General features: G+C 41.5%; 1 protein-coding gene across 2 annotated transcripts in view; it reads left to right on the forward strand.

Annotated features, from left to right (window-relative positions):
- Positions 1 to 24374, forward strand: part of arfgef1 (ADP-ribosylation factor guanine nucleotide-exchange factor 1 (brefeldin A-inhibited)) — a 39775-nt gene that overhangs the window by 11944 nt on the left and 3457 nt on the right. Inside the window, exons 3-34 of one of the 2 annotated variants that reach the window (XM_083530148.1) lie at positions 824 to 980; positions 1797 to 1943; positions 3196 to 3375; positions 3532 to 3585; positions 7436 to 7709; positions 8051 to 8167; positions 8332 to 8519; positions 8598 to 8731; positions 9386 to 9620; positions 9801 to 9900; positions 10178 to 10317; positions 10426 to 10534; positions 12631 to 12832; positions 13236 to 13347; positions 14798 to 15003; positions 15862 to 15946; positions 16112 to 16277; positions 17110 to 17261; positions 18092 to 18220; positions 19026 to 19184; positions 19322 to 19466; positions 19697 to 19787; positions 19881 to 19921; positions 20680 to 20849; positions 21152 to 21303; positions 21561 to 21733; positions 22215 to 22375; positions 22713 to 22843; positions 22952 to 23081; positions 23207 to 23342; positions 23966 to 24104; positions 24218 to 24281. In XM_083530148.1, the coding sequence (XP_083386274.1) occupies positions 824 to 980; positions 1797 to 1943; positions 3196 to 3375; positions 3532 to 3585; positions 7436 to 7709; positions 8051 to 8167; positions 8332 to 8519; positions 8598 to 8731; positions 9386 to 9620; positions 9801 to 9900; positions 10178 to 10317; positions 10426 to 10534; positions 12631 to 12832; positions 13236 to 13347; positions 14798 to 15003; positions 15862 to 15946; positions 16112 to 16277; positions 17110 to 17261; positions 18092 to 18220; positions 19026 to 19184; positions 19322 to 19466; positions 19697 to 19787; positions 19881 to 19921; positions 20680 to 20849; positions 21152 to 21303; positions 21561 to 21733; positions 22215 to 22375; positions 22713 to 22843; positions 22952 to 23081; positions 23207 to 23342; positions 23966 to 24104; positions 24218 to 24281 (4579 nt within the window). The remainder of the gene's footprint in view (positions 1 to 823; positions 981 to 1796; positions 1944 to 3195; positions 3376 to 3531; positions 3586 to 7435; positions 7710 to 8050; positions 8168 to 8331; positions 8520 to 8597; positions 8732 to 9385; positions 9621 to 9800; positions 9901 to 10177; positions 10318 to 10425; positions 10535 to 12630; positions 12833 to 13235; positions 13348 to 14797; positions 15004 to 15861; positions 15947 to 16111; positions 16278 to 17109; positions 17262 to 18091; positions 18221 to 19025; positions 19185 to 19321; positions 19467 to 19696; positions 19788 to 19880; positions 19922 to 20679; positions 20850 to 21151; positions 21304 to 21560; positions 21734 to 22214; positions 22376 to 22712; positions 22844 to 22951; positions 23082 to 23206; positions 23343 to 23965; positions 24105 to 24217; positions 24282 to 24374) is intronic. The other variant, XM_083530149.1, reaches the window with a different exon arrangement.

Genomic DNA, 24374 nt, shown 5'->3' on the forward strand with positions numbered 1-24374 from the left:
TCTGTCTCCTGCAACATGACTATTGCTTTCCAAACAAGGTCTTGTCTGTTTTTTTTTTTTTTTTTTTTTTAGACGAGTAGGAACGAGGTGCAGCTGCCGCCTGCTTCTCCCCACCATTTACAGCAATTAATAACGCGACAAACCAAATCCTTCTCTCAGCACATTACTGCAGGGTTCCTACGCATTGTTGAAAAGTATGAAAAAGCATGGAGTTTGATTTCATTGATTTCCAGGTCTGGATTAGTTCCAGCCAGATTAGCCAATTCGATTTACTAAAAAAAAAAAATGTGTAAAAAGTATTTTTAAGGCTACGACTTATCCAAGAACGAAACGAAAGCGTATTTGCGTGGACGCGGCCAAAGTTTTTTTTTTTTTCCTTTCCACTTCCAAAAGATCTCCGAATGACCGGATCTGCACAGCTGTGATTGGTTATGTTGCCATGACATTACAGCGCCCCCTACCGTGAAAATGTAAACAACATTAGAGATTCTGATTCTAACATGCATTCGAGAAACACGTTATAGTTGGAATTTTGAATTATTATTTCAGTTGTGAAGTATAGTCTTAAAAATCTTTCGGGAATCTGCATATTTGATTCTGGAAAGACTAAAATGAAAACGGTGTAGGAACCCTGTTAATGCCTGAGGAGAACCAGCTCCGGTTTACTCGTCCCTCTTTTCTCCTTTCCTAATTGTCCTCCTCTAACTTCCCTTCGAGTTTCTCTGCTTCTTCTTTTTCTTCTTCACCATCTGCAGCCTCTGTTTCATTCGGTAATCATTTGCTCCGCTTGACCGGCGATGCGTTTGATTCTTTTCTCGTTCAGCCCCCCTGCCGGAGAAAGCAAGTCGAGTTCCAGTACCCTGCCTCCCATCAAATCCAAGACCACCTTCATTGAAGCGGATAAGTACTTCCTGCCGTTCGAGTTAGCCTGTCAGTCCAAATGTCCTCGCATCGTCAGCACGTCGCTAGACTGTTTACAGGTCAGTGGGATCGCCAGAGCCTGGGCAAGCAAACGTAAAGGCAGATTTCTGCTTATGCTGCTGACTCACAGGCATTTCAGTGCTTTTTCATTCTTTTGATGTATCGATGTAGTTTTTTAAAGCAAGTCCAATCAATAGTGAGGAGAGAAAAGGTTTCTCAAAGAAGCACTTTTGACATGAAAGTCACTGCGATCACATTTTAGGTTACATAATTGTAGGGGTGGAACAGCACATACACGTATTCGTACCGAACCATTTTGCTACACCTGAGTGCTAATTTTGTTTTTAGTCCTTAAATTCCGGGTTCCCTCATGAACATATCAAGTGGCGGACCGCAAGTTTGTTTAGTCTCCACCTCGTGTCACTGTGGCCACTGGATTCGCCCCGGAAACACGATTTGTACCGCAATCTTTGTTCTGTGAGTGTGTGGAAATCGCTGCCACTTTCTACATTAGGCAGCGTTTTATTCGACACTGTAGCAATATGATTCTTTCGCGTTTTAAGTCCAGCTTCAAGATTTTCTCTCAAAAGGAGAAAATCTGGACAGTTTTGCATAGTAAAAGAATAAATCAAGGAAGGAATTAATAGTAAATGTTAAAAAAGCAATTTTATGTTTCGCATTTCTTCCCCACAACTGTAGAGAAATTGAATCGCACCGTTAATTTTGTGTGCCGTCACACCCCTAAATATCCGTGACTTAAAAACGATGATGCCACACGAGTGGCTGATTTGGATAACCATTAATCGGTGTACTCAAGTGTAGGTCGAAAGCGGTGGTTGTGTTTTTGTGAACCCGTGTGTGTTTGACTTTTGCAGAAACTCATAGCTTATGGTCACCTGACGGGCAGCGCCCCGGACAACACTGCCCCGGGGAAGAAGCTCATCGACAGGATCATCGAAACCATCTGCGGTTGCTTTCAGGGCCCGCAGACCGACGAGGGAGTTCAGCTTCAGATCATAAAGGTTCGAACGACTTCCACATTTCGACTTTATCCGACTCCGGTCGAGTGTAAAGCCTGAAATATGTAAAACAAGGGTTTTCCCCAAATTTCTAATGAATTCCAATGTTTCCAATGTAGAAAATTTCCAAAATTCCCTCAGATGAAGTTCGCATGGAAAGTTTCTGTAAAGTTTCCTCCCCTTTGCAACCCTGGTACTGATGTAGGTAAGGTGAGGAGGCTTGGGGTCCAATTTTATTCAAAGGCTGTTCAATAGGGTCGAGGGCTCTATAGCAGGAGATCTTCCTCTGCAACCCATGTAAAGCACGTCTTCATGGAGCTGGCTTTGTTGCCGGAAAATACCAAAACCAGTGTTACGGAGCACAGGGGTGAAAGGCAATCGAATTGTTACTGCTTTTGTTCTTATAACTGTATCATTTTGGATTTTGCAGTATAGTGTGTGTATATATAGAGACTTTATATAGAAAGGAAAAGCGTGCCAAAGGTTTTGCACTGTGATCATAGTGAAGCAGGGCCTGCGGCAGGTCTAGCGATGCATGGACACGCACGCACACACACACGCACACGCGCACACACACACACACACGTGTGTGCTTTGACTTTTATACAGAACCACCCAAACCTGAAATACATCTACTGCCAAATTTGCACAATGTCACAGGTCTAGACTTCTTATTGTTCGAGCGAGGAACGCTGAACGTATCTGCATCCATTCTTTACGGGAAACGGGAAAAGCGGAAACGTGGACTGGTCCGACCAGCTCCGCCGAGGAACCCCACAAACCAGAGCTTCTGCTTTGAAATAAAAATTAGGCCAATGCTATTTTTGATCTTTTCTCGGTTGCTGAAAAAATGTATAGACACTTTTAAGAAATGACAGGCTGTCCAAAACTCAGCTGCTAGGATTCGGAACAACGACCAGGTCTGGTGTTTCTCCCGTTTTCGAAGTTGCCGCATTCGCCCCTCCCTGTCAGATTCCCAATTGATTTAGAAAAATTCTAAAGTTGACCTATAAGGCCCTTCATGGTATGGCACCTCATTACTTGACACAACTTTTAACTCTCTACACTTCAAGGCGTGATCTCCGCTCCTCTGATTTTGGTCTTGTAGTTGAATCTTGTAGTTGAATCTGTGCTTTTTACAAAATTATTATTATTCATTTATTTTAATTTTTTTGTGAATCGGTATGGATTTTTGCAAATAGCCGATAGTTCCAGCAATCAAATATCATCGATAACGATCCCTCCTCCTCCCCAGGCCCTGCTGACTGCGGTGACCTCGCAGCACATCGAGATCCACGAAGGCACGGTGCTGCAGGCCGTCCGGACGTGCTACAACATCTACCTGGCGAGCAAGAACCTCATCAACCAGACGACGGCTAAAGCCACCCTCACCCAGATGCTCAACGTCATCTTCGCCCGCATGGAGAACCAGGCCGTGAGTCGCACCTCAGACCCGCCAGTGAACAAATATACGCCGCCATGCCGCCTCGATCTCTAACCTCTTCTTTCTTCTCGATTGATGCCTTCTCCTTCTCCTCCTCCTATTCCTCTACCTTTTCTTCTTCTTCCTTCTCCTTCTTTCCAACCCTAGCTTACAAATCACAAGATCAGTTGGTCTATGGCGTCCAGAAAGCGTGACCGTCAGGTAAAGAGCGTGAGGGTCTGCCTTGAGTTTTTCTTGATCTGAATTTTGTTTTTCTTTCCATGTGCTCCATCTCTTTCTCTCATCCATTATCTGTCTTTCTCTCTTTCTCTTTCATTCTCTCTCTTGCTCTCTTTCTACCTGATGTGTGCTTGCTGTGTCCATTTTGCCTGCCGTTCTCCTCCTCACTACAGTGATGTCTTTCTTTTCGGGGTAGTTTGATAATTCAAGTGTATTTCAACACTAGGGTGTGTTTTGCGTGCGTGTGTGTGTGAGTGGTTTAGACTGCATGCAGATGACGAGGGACTGTTAGGTTCAGTTGGATCAGGATCATCTCATCATTTCATTCCAGCTCTTTTTTTTTTTTTTTTTTTTTTTTTATGTATAAAAGGAAGGTGTCTCCTGTTTCATCTGCGCGGCTCAACATGAAAGTGACTCGTCCTTCACCGTGCCATCGAGAACGAGATTAAATTGTAGCCAATCGATGCAGATCAGACGTTGCACTATATCAGGGGTCACGCCCGTGGTGTCGCGGTTGATTCATAATCAAGATTGTCACTCGATCGGTCTAATGAAACGTCTTCTCATAGACATGTTATTGGTAGCTCAGTGCTTAAGATGCTGCCACTGCTGGGCCCTTGAGCAAGGCCCTTAACCATCAACTGCTCAGTTGTATGAAGTCGGTTGTCTACCGAATGCTGTGGACGTACACGTTAACACGAGCTCAGCATTTCTATGTATTTTGGGGGTGGTTGGGCACGACCATTGAGTATTGAAAAATGTTTGTTTTTTCATACTATTGCCCTATTCGGTTTAAAAATATATAATTTGTAAAAATAAATAATAAAAAAAAAAGGTCATATCTTTGTACCACGCACGAGCAAATCATAAGACGATTCAACCCGGGTCATTTCCACCCTCCGTTTATTTACTTTGCAGCTCTTTGAACCGTCGCAATGACTCAAAATGCTCCATCATTTTCGAAAGCCACCGTTTTTTCAACAAAACTTTTTTTATGTTTCCGCTATGAAGGGCGTTTTTTAAAAAGCTACCGCCTCCGTGTGGACGAAAGTACAGCGCCCTCGGCTGTGCGACTAAACACATGGAACGCATCAGAGTTTTTGATCCTGACTTGCATCAGAGATTGTAACGTAACGCATTTAAAATCATTATTACAGATGATAAATATGGTCTTAAAAATCTGCATATGTGTAGGAACCCTGCGAGCTGCTTCCTAAACACTGCATTGCAACTAATGAGAATGACGATCCACTGCTTTAATATTTCGCACTTTGACAAATAAATGGTGAGTGTCTGAGAATAAAGTGTGCTTGGATTAGGTTCCAGCAGGTAAACTGAAGTAGGAAGTACTGGTTATCAAAGTGGATGGAACTATTAAAAAGCTCCCTGTTGTTTTAGTAGAGCCTCATCTCAAAAATGTTTGTTTCGTAAGTTGTGTTACATTCTGTTGATATTCATTCAGTGTTCCACCAATACCTGAAATAGAGAGATGCTCCGAAACACAATACTGCACTTTATAAGGTGCACAATATGGCAGAGGTCGACCGATAGCAGATAACCGATAACAGATTGGTCGGATCGTATTCGCCGAAAACCGTTTCGTTTCGTAATGTGGCAAATGAAATAAATACGAATATATTGATTAGTAAATGTAATTATGTAATTACAGGTTAGGTCACGGAAAAATAGCCCTCCAACACCGGTGCCACTCTCTTTGGAGGAGGCTGTAGCCTATCTGCCGGGCGACTTTTTGTGGCCCTCCTTGTGTAATTAATAAATGATAAGTAATACATCTAATATAGTGCACGTAAAAAAAAAAACAGTGCTTTGTGTCCGTGATTCGCCTCTAGAGGCCGCTCTTGTAAAGACAGCAGGCCGGAAGCTGCTTCAGCTACACGGAAAAACTATCTGTATGGATTTTTCCGCCAATCGACTGTCGGTGGTGATTAATCGACAAAACCTGACAAACCAGTCGCCCTCTACTATATAGAGGTCACACCTGAGCATAAGATCCATAAGTCCTTTCTTTATTTATCTTCTTTCTTATGGGAAGATGTTCCAGTAATTGGCAATTGGTAATTGGAAAGTTTCCAGTCTTGAAAATTACGGGAATTGTGCGACCCTAACGAGGTTAATGATTGCAGTTTGGAGCCCTTTGACTGATCTCCTCACTAACACGACTGGATCGGCAGTAGCGAAGTCCCGATGGTTTAAACGCTTGTCTGGGGCTCATAGTGGTGGCCGGGGAGGGTGAGTACTGCTATGGGTGTAGGCTGGATGAAGGCCTTCAAGAGCTGCATGTTAAACACTGTCCTTCTCATCGCTCTCCCCACCTCCAGCGCTTCACACTCCGAGTCACACTTAATTATCCCAGCTAGCCCACACAGATACACATTCCGCTTCAAAATACCTGTTATAATTAAAAATAGTCATTATAGCACTTTGAGCGCAGTCACGTTTTTTCTTTATTTATCAAACATGAAATCATACACAACAATGCCGTGTGTGTGTGTGTGTGTGTGTGTGTGTGTGTGTGTGTGTGTGTGTGTGTGTGTGTGTGTGTGTGTATGTATGTGTATGTGTGTATGTGTCCAGCTTCAAGAATTTCTCCTAAAAGGAGTAAATTCTGACAATTCCGCATATCGAGGGAATGACTGAACGAAGGATGAAATATCTTTAGAAAATGTAATATTAAAAGTAAAACACACATCTGTATTATACAAATGGGGTCTAACAAATGTAAACTGTAAAATGTTCTATTTATTTAATTTAATTCAATTAATTTGTGCCAATTAAATCAATTACTCAATGTAGTGAATATAATAGACACACACACACACACACACACACACACACACACACACACACACACACACACACATACACACATACACGCCATTGTTGTGTATGATTTCATGTTTAATAAAAAAAAAAAAAAAAAAAAAAAAAAACGTGGCTGCGCTCAAAGTGCAATAATTAGATTTATTCTATTTCATTTGTTTATTTTATATACATATATAAAATTCTAGTTATATAATTCTATATATTTCACCAAGTAGGCATTTTATTACAATTTGTTTTAAAAGTGTAAAATGTTGATGGTAATAATAATAAACTGTGTTAATAAACAACCACAAGCAATTTTTGCATTTCTTCCCCAAACCGTACCGAAATTGAACCGAAAACGAGACTTAAACCTGACGTACGTACCGAACAGTGCATTTTGTGTACCATTACACCGTATATACTAAAGTAATAAATGACGTTCACTTTGATACTGTCCACCACTGTTTATTTGACATTTTAATCGTTTTATAATGCGGAATTTCCACCGTCGCAGATCGGCTTATCGTTCGGATCCGTTTCACTAGAATCCGATTTTGGAGTGCAACGTGTCGACCGGCTCCAATAAACATACCGAATAATCCGCATTGTTCATCTCCACTAATTCACAACCACCCCATTAACTCGTCTGAGAATATCCTCCATCCTCCATCAGATCAAGCACGACTGCTCTGCTCTTGCCCGGTTCATCCGTTTACTTGCATGCTGTAGATGCTGATGCTGATAGATAAGATGTGTATTTCCTCACACAGCCCAGTGTAAAAAAAAAAAAAAACATACGAAAAAAAACCAATCCCAGGCTTTTATTTGAGTTCCTTTTTTCGTTTTCTTTTTTATTACGTTCGGCGGAGAGCGCAGATGTTCGCTTGTGGATGTTCCACAGCACCCAGGGGAATAATAAATACTGTTTACCAGCCGGTAACAGAAACGTGCGTGTGTTTAAATAGAGCACTTGTGTGTTTTCATGTGCGCGTGTGTGTGTGTTTAGCTCCAGGAGGCCAAGCAGATGGAGAGAGAGAGGCACAGGCAGCATTCTCCACTCAGCCAACAGGAGCCTGAATCTCCACAGCAGCTCCCAGATACCCCCGCCAAGAGCCAGAGCCTGTCATGTCAGGAGGTCAACGGAGGGTCAGCGGTGGTGGGTGGTACCCCAGAGCGCGATTCGCCACACTACGAGAGCCCAGAGACCGAGAACGGCTCCGACTTCGGCCCTGTAGAGAACGAACAGACGGAGGCGGACCAGGCAACTGCAGCAGAACAGAGTAAAGATCTTCCTACCAGAAACTGATTTTATGTACACCGATCAGGCATAATATTATGACCACCTGCCTAATAATGTGTTGGTCCCCCTTTTTTGCTGCTAAAACAGTCGTGACCAATCGAGCATTAACAGCTTAACTTCTTCAGCAGTTTGGGCTACAGGAGGTCTGTGGATCTCAACCATAGAAATGACTTCTCACACATACCATCTCTTATGCAAATGCGGTTAAAGTGGTCGTTCTCTAATACTGTCTTCATTGTCGTCCATCATCATTTAGAAACGTCTTTGTGCCGAGACAAATGTTCCGTGCATCGGAGTCACTTCTCGTGGCTTTTTCCGCAGGTGCAGCCGAGCGTGCCTCTCATGCCCCTGGAGAGGAGGAAGGCCTGAATTATGAGGAGAAGGCTCAGGAAATTGTGCAGAGCATACTGAAGGAAGTGGTCAGCACGGTGACTGGAGGTATTCTCCTGGAGCGGTTTATTTCCAGCTGTTCATAAAGCTTCTGTGCTTTAATAAAACTCTTTATGATCTTGTATACATGGCCATGGAGGCATTGTTTGCTAGTAGAGATCTGCTGACACTTGCGTCTTGACCAGTAGACCTTGTAAAACTTTTATTTTTAGACGCTAAGGAGAGTGGAGAAGGGGACGTGGAGCCAGAGACCACGCCTACATCGCTCGAGGAGGAGTGCGGCCTGAGCAGCGACAGCGAGAACGTTCATGCTAACGGCATCCCCGGGACGCCCATCTCCGCCAGCTTTACTCCGTCTCTGCCTGACGACAGATTGTCCGTCTCCTCGAGCGACACTCAGGTAAGATCTAAAAATATTTTTTAACTTGACTTATTTTTTGTAAGTCTCATATTTGGACCCTGTCTCTGTTTGCTGCAGGAATCCGGTGCTCCAGCGGGTCCTGCCCCAGGCGCGAAGTTCTCACATATTCTGCAAAAAGACGCCTTCTTGGTGTTCCGCTCCCTCTGCAAGTTATCCATGAAGCCCCTTTCGGACGGCCCGCCCGATCCAAAGTAAGCCTACGAAAACGAATCACGGCCGAAAACAAGCCATTTCCTGTGGAAGGAAGATCAGATCCGATCAGCGTTTGATCAACGATCCACACGTCAGTCCGCCTTGTGTAATCAGAAAGGAATCTGATTAGCATAATAAGATTTAAGACTGGTTCTTTGACGTAATTTGATTCGGTTGTGTAGAGCAGACGTATCTCTTGAGTTCTCGATTCAGACAGAGCTGAAGGTGTTCATTCGTGTTCTATTACAGCAGAAAGTAAATATACAGTACCCGCAATTATTGGCATCCTTGGAAAAAAGATCTAACGCCAGACTACTTCCTGCAAAGGCCACACCCTCTAGAATAAGAGCTCTTCATCAGTAGGTGTTGAAAATAAGTCATTCGGGATGCACCTGAAATAACTTTAGTCAGTCGCGTCTGGGGGGGATTTTATAGGATTGTGATGGCTCTTTATTTCCGATAGAGTGCATTGGGGGGGCGCCGCTGAATCGTGATCTTTAGGAAAGGAGATGTAAATGTAGGTGGTAATCAGACATTATTGAATAGGGAACCACTGACCCATGTGAGTTTCATTACAGAATATAAAACCGATTCCGAGTCAATCATCAATACGCAAGTCGTCCATAGAGGATTTGTCACTTTTCTTGCTCCAGGTCCCATGAGCTGCGCTCCAAAGTGCTCTCGCTCCAGCTGCTGCTCTCCATCCTGCAGAACGCAGGCCCCATCTTCAAGACCAACGAGATGTTCATCAACGCCATCAAGCAGTACCTGTGCGTGGCGCTGTCCAAAAACGGCGTCTCCTCCGTCCCCGAGGTTTTCGAGCTGTCCCTGTCCATCTTCCTGACGCTCCTGTCCAACTTCAAAACCCATCTCAAGATGCAGATCGAGGTAAGCGAGTTGTGTGTGTGTGTGTGTGTGTGTGTGTGTGTGTGTGTGTGTGTGTGTGTGTGTGTGTGTGTGTGTGTATGTAATTTATAGTCTTTCCAATTGTGAAAACATTATTCCTCACAAACCTTTTTTTTTACTGTTGTTCCCGTGGTCATTGTCTATTTTTATGATGTTCTACAGGTGTTTTTCAAAGAGATTTTCCTCTACATCCTCGAGACGTCCACAAGCTCGTACGACCACAAATGGATGGTAATTCAGACTCTGACCAGAATATGTGCAGGTATGAAACCTATGGAACGTCACAAGTGTGGAAAAGGTCACACTGTTACTGTTAAGATGCTATAGGAGTAATTAATTATTTCTATGAGCAAGGTTTCTATTAATGCCTTCGTTCCAATTCTTTGTTACTATAGTACCAATTAGTTAGCACCACTAGTTAGGGGTGTAACGGTACACATAATTCACGGTTCGGTACGTACCTAATTTTTTTTTGTCTTCACAGTGAGGGCTTTGGTATACATTTTTTGGAATATTTTTTTTTTTTATTGCACTTACAGATGCCCAGAGTGTGGTGGACATATATGTGAATTATGACTGCGACCTGAACGCTGCTAACATATTCGAGAGGCTGGTGAACGACCTGTCGAAGATCGCACAGGGCCGAGGAGGCCATGAGCTGGGCACGACCCCACTGCAGGTAAACCCGAACATTTTCTGCAACTCTTGTGCTTTTTAACATCATTAATGCACACATTTGCGGCTTTGGTCCTTGGTGAAAATAATGAGAAGGTGCTCTTCTCTCCAGGAGCTGACTTTGAGAAAGAAGGGTCTGGAATGTCTCGTCTCTATCCTCAAGTGCATGGTGGAGTGGAGTAAGGATCAGTACGTGAACCCTAACTCCCAGACCAGTCTCGGTGAGCCTACTTTTCGAGCGTTTCTATAAATCTTGGTGTAGAGAAAAATGAAAATGTGGACCATTTTTTTACCTTTTTTTTTTTTTTTTTTTTTTTTTTTTGAGTAAATACTTCTTGTTTTTATTTGGTTTCATTTCGAAAGATTTTCCTGCTTGTCCTCGAAACAGTATTTGAGGAAAATCCAGTGTCTCAGAACAAACACAGGAAGTGAGCTCAGCCGGGCACATAGCAAACTTTCCGTCTTAAATCAAACAAACTCGTGAGCTCTTGTTAATCAGCGAATCCACAAATAGCTCTAACAGAGGAAGCAAGCAGGCCGCGAGTTTATCGAGGATCAACTGCTTCTTATCTGGGTTTTACCTGATTCCCGATACCCGATGTATATACACCCCTACTCTCCACACAATCAAGTGCATGTCGGGGGTGTGGCCTCAGTAACCCTTCAGTAAAGGTGCTGTGAGCATATGACTGGTGAATGTGCTTAAGTTCACTGTTATATGATTTCCAGTTTATTCCAATTGATTTTCATTAATTTTCATAGAAAGTTTCCATACTTGAAAATTCCCGGAATTTTGCAACCCGTATTTTGATAATTATATAAATTTTGATAATTAATATTTAAATAATAGAGTGACTTGGAGCTAATTGGTTGGGATCCTGGTGGTCTCTGTTTGGTTTAGAGCCAGTATGAATATTACATACTGTATATTTTGAGAAATGTCCTTATATTTTTATATATATATATATATACAATTTTTTTTTTTTACCTGGCACATTGCACTATTCTACTGTCTTATTTTTTTCATGAGGAAAAAGAGCAAGATTTGTAAATAAGTAGCAAAAAAAATACATTTGAAACCAGTTTGCCGACCTCGAGCTCAGCTCTTCCCACTTCATACGATGATGCCATTATTGTGAAATGAATCTTTCAATTAATCTGAAGTCTTTTTATAAAGTATGCAGGTTTGTGTATTTATATTTACATCGCTGAGCAGCTCTTTTAGTGACAGACTGATACATCCTAAGTGTCTACAGGAGCGTTACAGAAGGTCTTTTCTCCCTGCTGCTATTAGACTTTACAACCAAAGCTGTTCCCAGTAAAACCAGTCACCAAAATACAACACTGTTATTACTTTTTAAGCTGTGCAATAACATTATCTGTGTGCAATATTACATGAATCATGTACAATATTATGTGCAATATCACCAGCAATTACGTGCAATACCACCTTGAAATATTACTTGAAGCGCGTACTTTTTTTTTCTCCCCCTATTTGTATTTATACATTGTACTGTGTATATACTGTTATTGTAGTATATGTATATTCTCTTTTTCATATATTTGCATTTATTTTTATTTCTTTGTTTGTTATTATTATTATTATTATTATTATTATTATTATTTGTTTTTATTTCTCTGTTTATTTTTTTGTATATTCTTTTTTATATATTTGCATCTATTTTTATTTCTTTGTCTTGCTGCTGTAACATAGAAATTTCCCAACTGTGGGACGAATAAAGGTTTATTTTATCTTATCTTATCTTATCTTAATTAGTCAGAGCCATAGTCGCATTAGGATTTGTGCTGCATAGTTTACATTAGGCAGTTTAGTATTGTTGCTGTGTGTTGACAGAATTATGGTCCCTTTTTTTTTCTAGGTTGGGACTGTTGGTGTTTTTCCTCCCTGTGCTGTGAGAAAGCAACCTGTGCTCTCACATTACCGTGACGGCTACGTGCTGAATGTTTTAAAGAGTTTCCTATGTGTAATCAGAGCCTACATGGAACAATGTCTTATACCCAACACACACACACACACATGCTGTTGGCCTGATTTGCAAGGCCTTTAGCTGGCCTTTTCCGAGTTTTCTCGTCTCAACCTCATTGTGAATGACCTTTTATAACCTCATACAGACAGCAGAGCATGAGGAGACGCTGTACAGCAACACGCTTTACAGCCCTAATGAATCAAACTGGCTTCTCTCTCTCTATCCCTCTCTCTCTCTCTGTGTAGCACAGAGACCTGGATTCATCCCCCTCACTGTGAATGTCTTTGTCCTCCCTTTTCTCTTTGTCTTTCTCTCTCTCTATTTCTCAGGCCAGGAGAAACCTTCTGAGCACGAGGCCAACGAGTCCAAGCACTCAGAGACCATTAACCGGTATGGCAGCATTAACTCTTTGGACTCCACGGCTTCCTCGGGTATCGGCAGCTACAGCACGCAGATGTCAGGCACCGATAACCCAGAGCAGTTCGAAGTGCTCAAACAGCAGAAGGAAATCATCGAGCAAGGCATTGACCTGTAAGCAATAGCTCAATTGTATACAACCTGCCCAGTCGATGATATATAAAAACAAAATACGATAATTACACCATACCAGAGGTGAGGTTCACTGTGTATGTACAGAGGTGATCACAGAAGTATTTCCATATGGGGAGACTTTAACTTCACTCCATTTCAAAGTAAAAGCCACCAATCACATTTAATTTTTTTCTGTCTGATGGGCATCTGACGACATGAAATGTATCCGAAAATGGTTAAAAAGCGTAATTCCCAATGTATTAAAATTTTTTTTAAACACATTTATTTCCATGTAAAAGCACAAAAAAAAATCTAGTTCCGTCTGCATATTTATGAAATTTGCCATCAATGCAGGAAGATGTAGTTTGATTGTGACGTGTTGGTGCTTGTGCTTTGGGTACAGGTTCAACAAAAAACCAAAGAGGGGCATTCAGTATCTGCAGGAGCAAGGCATGCTGGGAACAACCCCGGAGGACATCGCTCAGTTCTTACACCAGGAGGAGAGGCTGGATTCTGTAAGCTCAATTCTGTCTGTAGCGTGTGTCTCATGCTTAGAGATGGGTACTGAGAACCTTTTATTTTTAACCAGTACGAAATTGGGTCAGCTTACCGATTAGCTTTGGGATCGTATCGATCCTTGCGTAGGTTTAAGGAATAAGCGACCCCAGTGTCATAGGCAATTTATACAGTAGTGTAATAGTAAACAAATATTTCACAATAGTGAACATTTATTATAGAATTTGTCTTACTTAGTACTAGTTTTCTTTTTGGGCACCACATCGGGTTAAAAATGTGAATCTAAATATGAAGGAGTAGACTAGAAAGGGTTTTACTGTCAGTGAGGAATAAGACAGAGACACGGTTTTGGACTCCCACCAGCAGCTCATTTACCATAGGGTTTTTCAATTTTAAAAATGAGCTTTGTGCTTTTTTTCTGTTTGTTTAGAGACATTCATAACTTCAGTATCAAAGTTTAGCAGTGATAACATCGCTAAAATGTAAACGATACTACTCATGCTAGTTGGTAATAAGGAACCAGGGAACACTGCTCATCCTGATAAATACGCTCAAATGTTTTCCGATTCAAGAAAGATCTCAGAAGCGTGGGCGTGTTGCTGCTGTTTCCAGTCGTTAGGTTTTTAGAGCCTGTTCTTGCCGTCATGGAGTGTTTGAAAAAGCACTCTACATTTTCTTAAAAACAAGAGCTCATCAGCAACAAGGCTGAGCCTCGAGAACGGCAGGAAAGACGTGGATTTATCACATTGTTTTTATATGTCGCTTTGTATAAGAAGTAAAAAAAAAAAGTTTGACAGTTTGGAAGCAAGAGCTGAGAGTTTAAAGGCTGTTCTAGGATGTTTATTCTGTCTGCCATGTTCAAACTGGTAAAAACATTAGCTGTTGAGCAGGTTATAAGCGACTCAGAGAAGCTAATTTAGTTCATATATGCTAGATATATATACGTGCGTGCTGCTCAAAACACCCCGAACGACTCATCGCAGCATCGTCGTATGTCACGTCGAGCATCTCTTTGGCAGATTTGTCCGTTTTCACCCAGAAATTTACGTTTGCTCTTTGTTCTTTTGATTGCGAATCACTTTTTATGATACCACATCATAATCAAATAATTTAATAATATATGCTAAGCTAAATGAGTTATTATATGCACTTCAAGTTTCAACCATGTAAACAGTAATGAGCAAAAAAAAATATATATCATTCTGGTAAAGTTAATGCGATATCTTTTTTTATATTGAGCTATAGTTTAGCTATAAAAGGTTTAAAGTGTATAAAACGTTATCAAAATCCTTGCATTTAAATTATTTAAAGTTTTAAGGAACTACTACCTCAAGAATTTATTGAAGAACGTTGATTCTATTGCAAACTTTTACCTGCCATCTGGATTACAGATTAATTTGTATATAACCAGTTTATAGAATATGACCAGCTTCCTTGTCTTCATCACAGGTCCAGGCAGGAGAGTTTCTGGGAGACAATGATCGCTTCAACAAGGAAGTGATGTACGCCTACGTGGACCAAATGGACTTTCAAGGAAAGGACTTTGTATCCGCCCTGCGTCTGTTTTTGGAGGGTTTCCGGCTCCCTGGAGAAGCGCAGAAAATCGATCGTCTGATGGAGAAATTTGCTGCTAGATATTTAGAGTGCAACCAGCGGTAAGAGACCAGAATTTTTTACTTACAGGCACAGAGGCCACACCTTCTTTATTGGGACTGACAGGCTTAGAGACCAAACCTCTTTCATTAGACTTTTGGGTACAGTGACAGGCACAGAGGCCACACCTTCTTTTTTAGACTGACAGTCACATAGGCCACACCTTCTGTATGGGTCCTAACAGGCACAAAGGCCACTTATTATTTTAAAGACTGACAGGCACTGAGACCACGCCACAATAACTGGTTCTCAAAGGTACAAAGGCCACACCTTCTTTTACTTGACTGACAGGCACAGAGTCCACACCCTCTTTACTGGTTCTAACAGGTACAAAAACCACACCTTCTTTTACTTGACTGACAGGCACAGAGGCCACACCTTCTTTACAGGTTTTAACAGGTACCAAGGCCACACCTTCTTTATTGTGACTGACAGGCACAGAGGCCACACCCACTTTTACAAGACTGACAGGCACAGAGACCACACCTACTTTTACAAGCCTGACAGGCACTGAGGCTACACCTTTTTTTACTAGACTGACAGGCACAGAGGCCACACCTCCTTTTACTAGACTAACAGGCACAGAGGCCACACGTTCTTTTACTAGACTAACAGGCACAGAGGCCACACCTCCTTTTACTAGACTGACAGGTACAGAGGCCACACCTACTTTTTTTAGACTGACAGGTATAGAAGCCACACCTATTTTTACTAGTCTGACAGGCACAGAGGCCACACCTTCTCTTTAATTGTGACTGACGGGTACAGAGTCCACACATTATTTGTTCTGACAGAAAGGCAGTAATGTTTGTATTAAAATATGGTTCACTAATGATGCTTTTTTGTCTTCCTGTTTGTAGACAAACCCTGTTTGCGAGTGCAGACACGGCGTACGTCCTCGCGTATTCAATTATTATGTTGACTACAGACCTTCATAGTCCGCAGGTGAGCAAATCTCTCTGAAGGCTACAGGTGTAAAGGTTGGGGAGCAAATAAACCAGAGGAGACGGTTTCTTTACAGAAACACGTGGAAAATAAATTGTGCTGTCCTTCCACAGCGGAACTGCCCGACTTGATCTTTCGTTCTTTCGTTTTTCCCCTTTTGAACAGGTGAAGAATAAAATGACAAAAGAGCAATACATAACAATGAATCGAGGCATCAACGACAGCAAAGATTTGCCGGAGGACTATTTGTCATCCATCTACAATGAAATCGCGGGAAAGAAGATATCTATGAAGGAGACGAAGGAATTGCCCCTCAAATCTAATAAACAAAGTGAGATAAACACTTGGCACCATAAAAATTTTCATCAAGATGCTAAAATGGGCATGTCAGAGATAAACAGTAGGGACAAAAGTATTGGGACACCTGACTTTTCCAGCCATGTGTAGTTCTTCCACCAAACACAAACTTCCAACTTTCCCTTCACCTGAACATAGCATGATGCCCCATGCACAAAACCAGCTCTATGAAGATATTCCTTACTTGAGTTGGAATAGAAGAGCTTGAGTGCTGTAAAACTCTGACTTCAAACCTGATGGACCCCATTGGGATTAATTGGAACACTGACTACACCCCATTCCTTCTCACCTCAACTACATCATTGTGGCTAAACAAGAACACTCCAAAATCTAGTGGAACTTCCACTTCCCAGAAGAGTGGATGTTATTTTAACGGTAGATGTAGAGTAATTGAGGAATTTTAATGCTCAAAATGCCCATACTAATCTTATAGTGCAGGGTTGTGAAATTCCTGGAATAGTTCCAGTTTAGCTTATAACAGGAAACTTAAAATTATTTGGAAAAAAATATTGCAGGATAATTTTTTTTAGATTTAATGTAACTTTAGTTGAATTTCTACTCTGCACAGTCATCAGTCACATGCACACTTACTGCAGGGTTACTGAGGCCACGCCCCCTACATTCACCATGCCTCCCTTCATAACAACCCACACATTATTTCTTCAATCCTGCACCCAAAATGATGCAAAAAAATCCCAAGTCAGGTGTCCACAAACTTTTGCTCATATGGTGTGTCTCATAGTCGGACAGAGTACGTCCGCTAAGATCAGTCAGGAAACCGCTCTCTGTGCTGCTGTTTGAAACAGGCGTGGCCAGCGAGAAACAGCGACGGCTGCTGTACAACGTGGAGATGGAGCAGATGGCGAAGACGGCTAAGGCTCTGATGGAGGCAGTGAGCCACGTCCAGGCTCCGTTCACCAGCGCCACCCACCTGGAGCACGTCAGGCCAATGTTTAAGGTACAAAACGCACTAGTATCCGCCTCAGATGCTCCACCAACAGCCAATGTCAGATATCATGTGAGGAATTGTTTCCTGGCCACACATTTTCAAGCTAATTTCCATTTCCTGTGCACCTGTTAGACACAACTAAAGGGAGGATTATAGACCAGATTTAAAAAAAAAACACAAAGGGTTTAAAGGTTATTAAAGTAGACAGTCAGTTTTACACAATAAATGGTTGCCTACAAGTGACAGGAGAAGATCTACAGTCATATCAGCTAGATGAGTGATGATAACACACAGAACTAAACACAAAAAAAAACCATGTATACTACTATTACACATATATGATTTCATTATTAATTTAATTATTAAGTGTATAATGAAATGCAGAACGCAAAAGCCAAATGGATATAAAATGGTTGGAGACCCCCTGGTAAAAGTCTGGTCTCTGAGGATTAAAATACAGCTTTCAGTTTGAAGCCTTAATGAATGTAATTTTTATACACCGATCAGGCAGAACATCATGACATTATAATATATTATAATGTATTATAACACATTATAACACTCAACTGAATAATACATTTTTGTAATTCTAAACATAAAAACTGTTACTGAAAAACATAAGACGTGTATAAGGAGCTTTAGATATGAATATGCAGATTGGTTCATTTGCATATGGAGCACTGATATCAGTATGTTTTATGATACAATCTCTGTTTTTATGTTAACTCAATTTCCAAGAAAGGGTTTAATCGGTCAGTAAATGTGCCATTTTTGTGTCCGTTTATCGCGGTTTTTCATCAGGATGTTTCTGACTATAGCTTTTATTCACAAAACTGCAGTTGGCCTGGACACCTTTCCTGGCGGCCTTCAGCGTTGGATTGCAGGACTGCGATGACACCGAGGTTGCATCTCTGTGCCTGGAGGGGATCCGCTGCGCCATAAGAATAGCCTGCATCTTCTCCATACAGGCATGTGTTCTTAATCTTTGCTTCTCTTCAAGGTCTTCGGTTGGATAATTACAGACATTATATATGTTATTAGTAGGGGTGTAACAGTACACATATTCGTACCAAACTGTTTAGTTACAGGGCTTTTGGCTTGTTACACACGAGTTCCCTCATGTATTAAGTGGCGGACCGTAAGTTTGTTTAGTCTCCACCTCGCACTTTGAGAGCAGCGTATCCAGGAAGTGAATGAATGAAGGGTGGAAGGAATGAAGGCATTTGTTAAAGTCTGCTGAAATAAGTATAGTACAGTTAAGTAGATCATATCTATTAAAATATTAAATGTAAAACACACACCCAAATGGTGTAAATTTTTCCTTTAATTTAATTTGATCAATAAAATTTCTGCCAATTAATTGCAAACTTGATGTAATCAATATAATTTAAAAAGAGTGTATTGTATTTATTCGATTTATTTTATTTGATTAAATATATATATATATATTTTTTTAAATCTAATTTTATTTTATATATTAATTATCCAAGCATGCATTTTATTTTAAATTGTGTTAAAAAACGTAAACCGTCGAGGTTCAGAAATGTTAATAATGAATGAGCTGTTAATAAAAAAAAACGACAAGCTCATTTATGTTTTGCGTTTCTTCCCCCAAACCGTACCGAACTTAAAAACCGAGTTACGTAGCGAATTGTGAATTTTGTGTTCCGTTACACCTCTACAGTCTAGTACAGACACTAATTCTGAATTTAGTTAGCATTGAATTGGAGAATAAAGAAACAAGTTAATGCTGTAAATCTTGCTTGGGTCCAGTTGGAGAGAGATGCGTATGTGCAGGCTCTGGCTCGCTTCACCTTGCTCACAGCCAGCTCTGGGATCACGGAGATGAAGCAGAAGAACATTGATACTATCAAGACCCTTATCATGGTGGCTCACAGTGATGGGAATTACCTGGGAAACTCGTGGCATGAGGTGAAGCTTTGCACCAGATGACATGCTGCACCTGGGTTTTTATTTAGACTTTTTGCTAATATACTTAGAATGTGAACTAAATGACCTTAGCTCAAGAGGCTTATGATAGCATTCTTATGAACGTGTGCGTTTTGTAGATTCTAAAGTGCATTAGTCAGTTGGAACTGGCCCAGCTCATTGGCACAGGGGTGAAGACTCGCTACATATCCGGGACTGTTCGAGGCAAAGATGGTTTCATCACTAGCACCAAAGAGCAGAGTCAAGATGAGTATATGGGCCTCGGTCAGTGTATCAAAATATCTGCATACACTTCTCATTTAAACACTGTTCATCATCTTGTAGCGTTTCATGTATTTATTAGATGTTAGATGAACCCAACCCAACCCCCACCCTGTAATTAATTATTCTTCTATGACAGTATTTAAATTCTTCCATATACATTGCAGATTTTCATTCTATTGCTTGGATGGTACTGAACAGGTTTAATCAGGAAAAACCTTTTTTTTTTTTAGTTGGTGGGAACGTAGACCGGAAGCAGATTGCTAGCATTCAAGAATCTATTGGAGAGACCAGCTCTCAAAGTGTTGTGGTTGCTGTGGACAGGTACGGTGCTGTGGAGAAGTGCATACTGTAGATTCCTGACTCCTTTATTTCTGATTATTTACTAATATTTCTTTATTTTTTTTTATAATGTAGGATATTCACAGGATCCATTAGGTTGGATGGAAATGCTATAGGTTTGTATATAATATAATAATAATAATAATACACACACACACCCACACACACACCAATCAGGCATAACATTATGAGCGGTCTCTTTATCATGACATGTTAGTGGGTGGTACTGTATATATTAGGCAGCAAGTGAAATTTTGCCCTCAAAGTTGACGTGTTAGAAGCAGGAAAAATGGGCAAGTGTAAGGATTTGAGCGAGTTTAACAAATTGTGACGGGTAGATGACTGGGTCAGAGCATCTCCAAAACTACAGCTCTTGTGGGCTGTTCCCGGTCTGCAGTGGTCAGTATCTATCAAAAGGAAGGAATAGTGGTGAACCGGAGACAGGGTCACAGCTGCTGCAGAAGATAATGCTGTTTTTGATCGATAGGTCAGAACTGTTTTAGCAGGAAAAAGGGGACCAACATGATATCAGGCAGGTGGTCATAATGTTATGCCTGATGTGTATATAGAGTGTGCTGTACTTTTTTTGTCACAAATTCATAACGAGGTAGAGCACTGAGATTTGCCCATTAATAAGTCTATAATAACACCATTATTTTGTTTGTTGCAGTAGATGTCCGATAATTTCCCTAATTTGATTGCCAACTCTGTACGCATTTTTGTCAGAAGCAGTACCAGCGATCAAACTGTAACGAATCATTATAAACTCCATCTGTGCATTCTCCTGCTAATGTGAAATTATATAATCTTTTTTCCCTCCAGACATCATGACAAACGGGTTTATTTTTACTATTAAATGTTTATTTTTTTGCAGTTGATTTCGTGCGATGGCTGTGCGCCGTGTCCATGGACGAGCTGGCCTCTCCGACCCACCCGCGCATGTTCAGCTTGCAGAAGATCGTGGAGATTTCCTACTACAACATGGGCCGCATCAGGCTTCAGTGGTCCAGGATCTGGGAAGTGATCGGAGATCATTTCAACAAGGTCAGATTCGATTAGTCCCAGATCCACAAACCTAAAATACACTATATGGACAAAAGTATTGGGACACCTAACTTTCTCAGCCATATGCCCAAACTGTTATCGCACTGTTAAGCACACTCCAAAATCTAGAGGAACATATTCCAATTATAAGAGCAAATTGGGACCATTCTTATAACCAGATGTCCTCAAACCTTTGGCAATATAGTGTGTTTGTGCCTTATTTGTTTTCTTGAGGCCTGAGAGAAGTTTTGGGAATGAAATAGGTTGAACTTCTCTCCTGTTGTGCTTTCATTTCCACTCAGGTGGGCTGTAATCCCAATGAGGATGTCGCCATCTTTGCTGTGGATTCGCTCAGACAGTTGTCCATGAAGTTCTTGGAAAAGGGAGAACTGGCCAATTTTAGATTTCAGAAGGATTTCCTGAGGCCGTTTGAACACATCATGAAGAAGAACAGGTCACTTCTCACAAATCCGCGCACACATTTTTATATTAGTGCACTCACATTATTGTTTCTATAGTAACCACTAACACAGGGACGTGAAAGATGGACAGGACGCAAAAAAAAAAAGCGAGTAATGAGCACAATTTAAAAAACGTGACCGCCTCCAATTCATAGATAAATGAGAGATTTGTGTATGTGTACTGATATCGACACCTTTTTTTTTTTTTTTTTTTTAAATAATTAATTTTTTATTTACCTCACGCACGCAGATCGCCCACCATCCGAGACATGGTGGTACGCTGCATAGCTCAGATGGTGAACTCGCAGGCGGCGAACATCCGCTCAGGCTGGAAGAACATTTTCTCCGTGTTCCATTTGGCAGCTTCAGATCAGGACGAGAGCATTGTGGAGCTCGCCTTTCAGACCACTGGCCACATCGTCAGTAAGTAACCGCCACACAGGATTACGCTCGGCTATTTTTTTTTTTTTAAAGTGTATTTTAAAGGTTGTTTTTATTTGACACTGAAATACGATGCGAGATTATTAATTTCAGGGTATTTCCCGGACAAACTCGTTGAGAATGGACGTCTAAAGCGTTTTCGTTAAACTGATTTTGCATGAATGCTGTCAAAGCATCTATAGTTTGCCCCTTTCGGTTCAAAACTGTCCGAAAATTAACACGAAATGAGTGTAGTTTTGAATTCCAGCTGTAGAGTTGCATGTTTAAATGATCTCATAGCAGCCCAATGGCTGAGTAAAACAGGACAGACATTTAGTTTTTCTCCCCAGGATTTCTTGTCGGTTGTAATCTCATGCAAACTTCAGGTGCTACAAATGGAAACAGAAAAATTATTATTTTTTTTATTTTTTTTTTGCGAGTGTACGATGCGAGGTGTGACCACTCACAGTGTCTGTTTTCGCAGCGAATGTATTCGAGAAGCACTTTCCCGCCACCATCGACTCCTTCCAGGACGCCGTAAAGTGCCTGTCCGAGTTCGCCTGTAACGCTTCGTTCCCCGACACCAGCATGGAGGCCATCCGTCTGATCCGCCACTGCGCCAAATACGTCTCCGAACGGCCTCAGGTCAGCGCTAATGAACTTCCAGCTTTAATCCTGTATTAGAAATGCAGAACTGGAGGCTGACCGATGACCAGAATCTCCTGAGTTCACACCAAGTTTGCTGAGGATGTGTGTTGTTTCTAGGGAATTAATTAGAAATTTGAGGAAATGTATATAAACTGTAAATATAGTATGTAGTAGTACCACTAGTTAGGAAGATGGCTAGGCTAAGGGCCTTACTCAGGGGCCAAAAGTGGCAGCTTGGTGGTGATGGGGTTTGTTAATAAATAAACCAAGTTTATTGGTTCAGCTGTTTGGCACATCAAAATGAATCCTACAAGTTTGTCTTTCTCTACGCCAGGCATTTAAAGACTACACTAGTGACGATATGAATGTAGCCCCAGAGGACCGGGTGTGGGTCCGAGGCTGGTTCCCCATCCTGTTCGAGCTCTCCTGCATCATCAACAGGTGCAAGCTGGACGTCAGGACCAGGTGAGTGCAGGCAGCAATAAAATTAATTTTAAAAATAAATACGAAAATCACAACGCTCTCGTTCGAGCCACGCTTTCGAAATCGTCTGTGAAATGGAATTTGTCTCAGGGGTCTGACGGTGATGTTCGAGGTGATGAAGACTTACGGTCACACGTACGAGAAACACTGGTGGCAAGACCTGTTCCGGATCGTCTTCAGAATTTTCGATAACATGAAGCTACCTGAGCAGCAGACCGAGGTAGGTGTCGCTCCGGTCCGGAATAAAGGTGTCGAGGCGAGAAAGATGTTAACCTGTCTCTCTCTCTCTCTCTCTGTGTGTGTGTGTGTGTGTGTGTGTGTGTGTGTGTGTGTGTGTGTGTGTAGAAAGCAGAGTGGATGACCACAACCTGCAACCACGCACTTTATGCCATCTGTGACGTCTTCACGCAGTACTTCGAGTCCCTCAGCGATGTTCTGCTGGACAACATCCTCTCTCAGCTCTACTGGTGTGTGCAGCAAGGTGAGAATCTAATCCGCACACGCACACACACAAAGCCGTACCCGGATTTCTCAATAGGTAGCAACAGAGCAATATCAAACGTTAGAGTTCCTACGCATTTTGGAACAGTATGGAATTTGATTTGAGAGATTTCCAGGGGCTCAGTATTGAAAAATATTTGTTTCTATACTATTGGCCAATTCGGTTTTCTAAAGTATAAAATTAAGAATTGGTTAAAACATGAATACATTTAAAAACGACGTTTTCGGCAAAAAAAAAAGCTCCGCGTTCACACTTTCATTTTTCAAAGTCGCTCTGAAATGCTCACGTCCCTGTACCGCGCACGAGCTAAACATGGGACGTATCAGCCTGCGTCATTTCCGCCCTCCATTTATTTACTTTCAATATAATAACATACATCAGAGGTTGTAACGTAACACGTTATAGTTGTAGTTTAAAATCGTCATTTCAGACGTTAAATATGGTCTTAAAAATCTTTAGTGAATCTGCATATTTGAGTCTGGGAAAAGTGTCATTTTAAAATAAAAAATTAGTTGAAAGAAGTAGAAGTAAAACGTTTAACGTTATTTAAAAAAGAGGGTTTGATTATTGGTAACTCATCACCCCACCTTTTTTTCCTCCAGATAACGAGCAGCTGGCGAGGTCCGGGACCAACTGCTTGGAGAATGTAGTGATCCTGAACGGAGAGAAGTTTACGCCCGAGATCTGGGACAAGACGTGCAACTGCATGCTAGACATCTTCAAGACCACCATCCCACACGCGTGAGTTCCTCATCCTACTCCTCAGGGTGGAACCTGCGATCGTGCAGCAACTTCAGGATCTACTGTTCTGAAAAAGCGAGTCAGTGATCGGTTGTGCTTCGTCTGTCTCTCAGGTTGCTGACGTGGAAGCCGGCCGGAGGGGATGCCGATCACGTGCTCGACTCGGACAAACAACTAGTACGCAAACGAGGGTTTAATTTGTAGCAGGAAAAAAAAAAAGAACCCATTTATTAGACTTTTGACACTTTGTCGCTTTGGGTTGTTGGCTTT

The sequence above is a fragment of the Silurus aristotelis genome (genome assembly GCF_946808225.1).
Source record: "Silurus aristotelis genome assembly, chromosome: 25".
NCBI lineage: Eukaryota > Metazoa > Chordata > Actinopteri > Siluriformes > Siluridae > Silurus > Silurus aristotelis.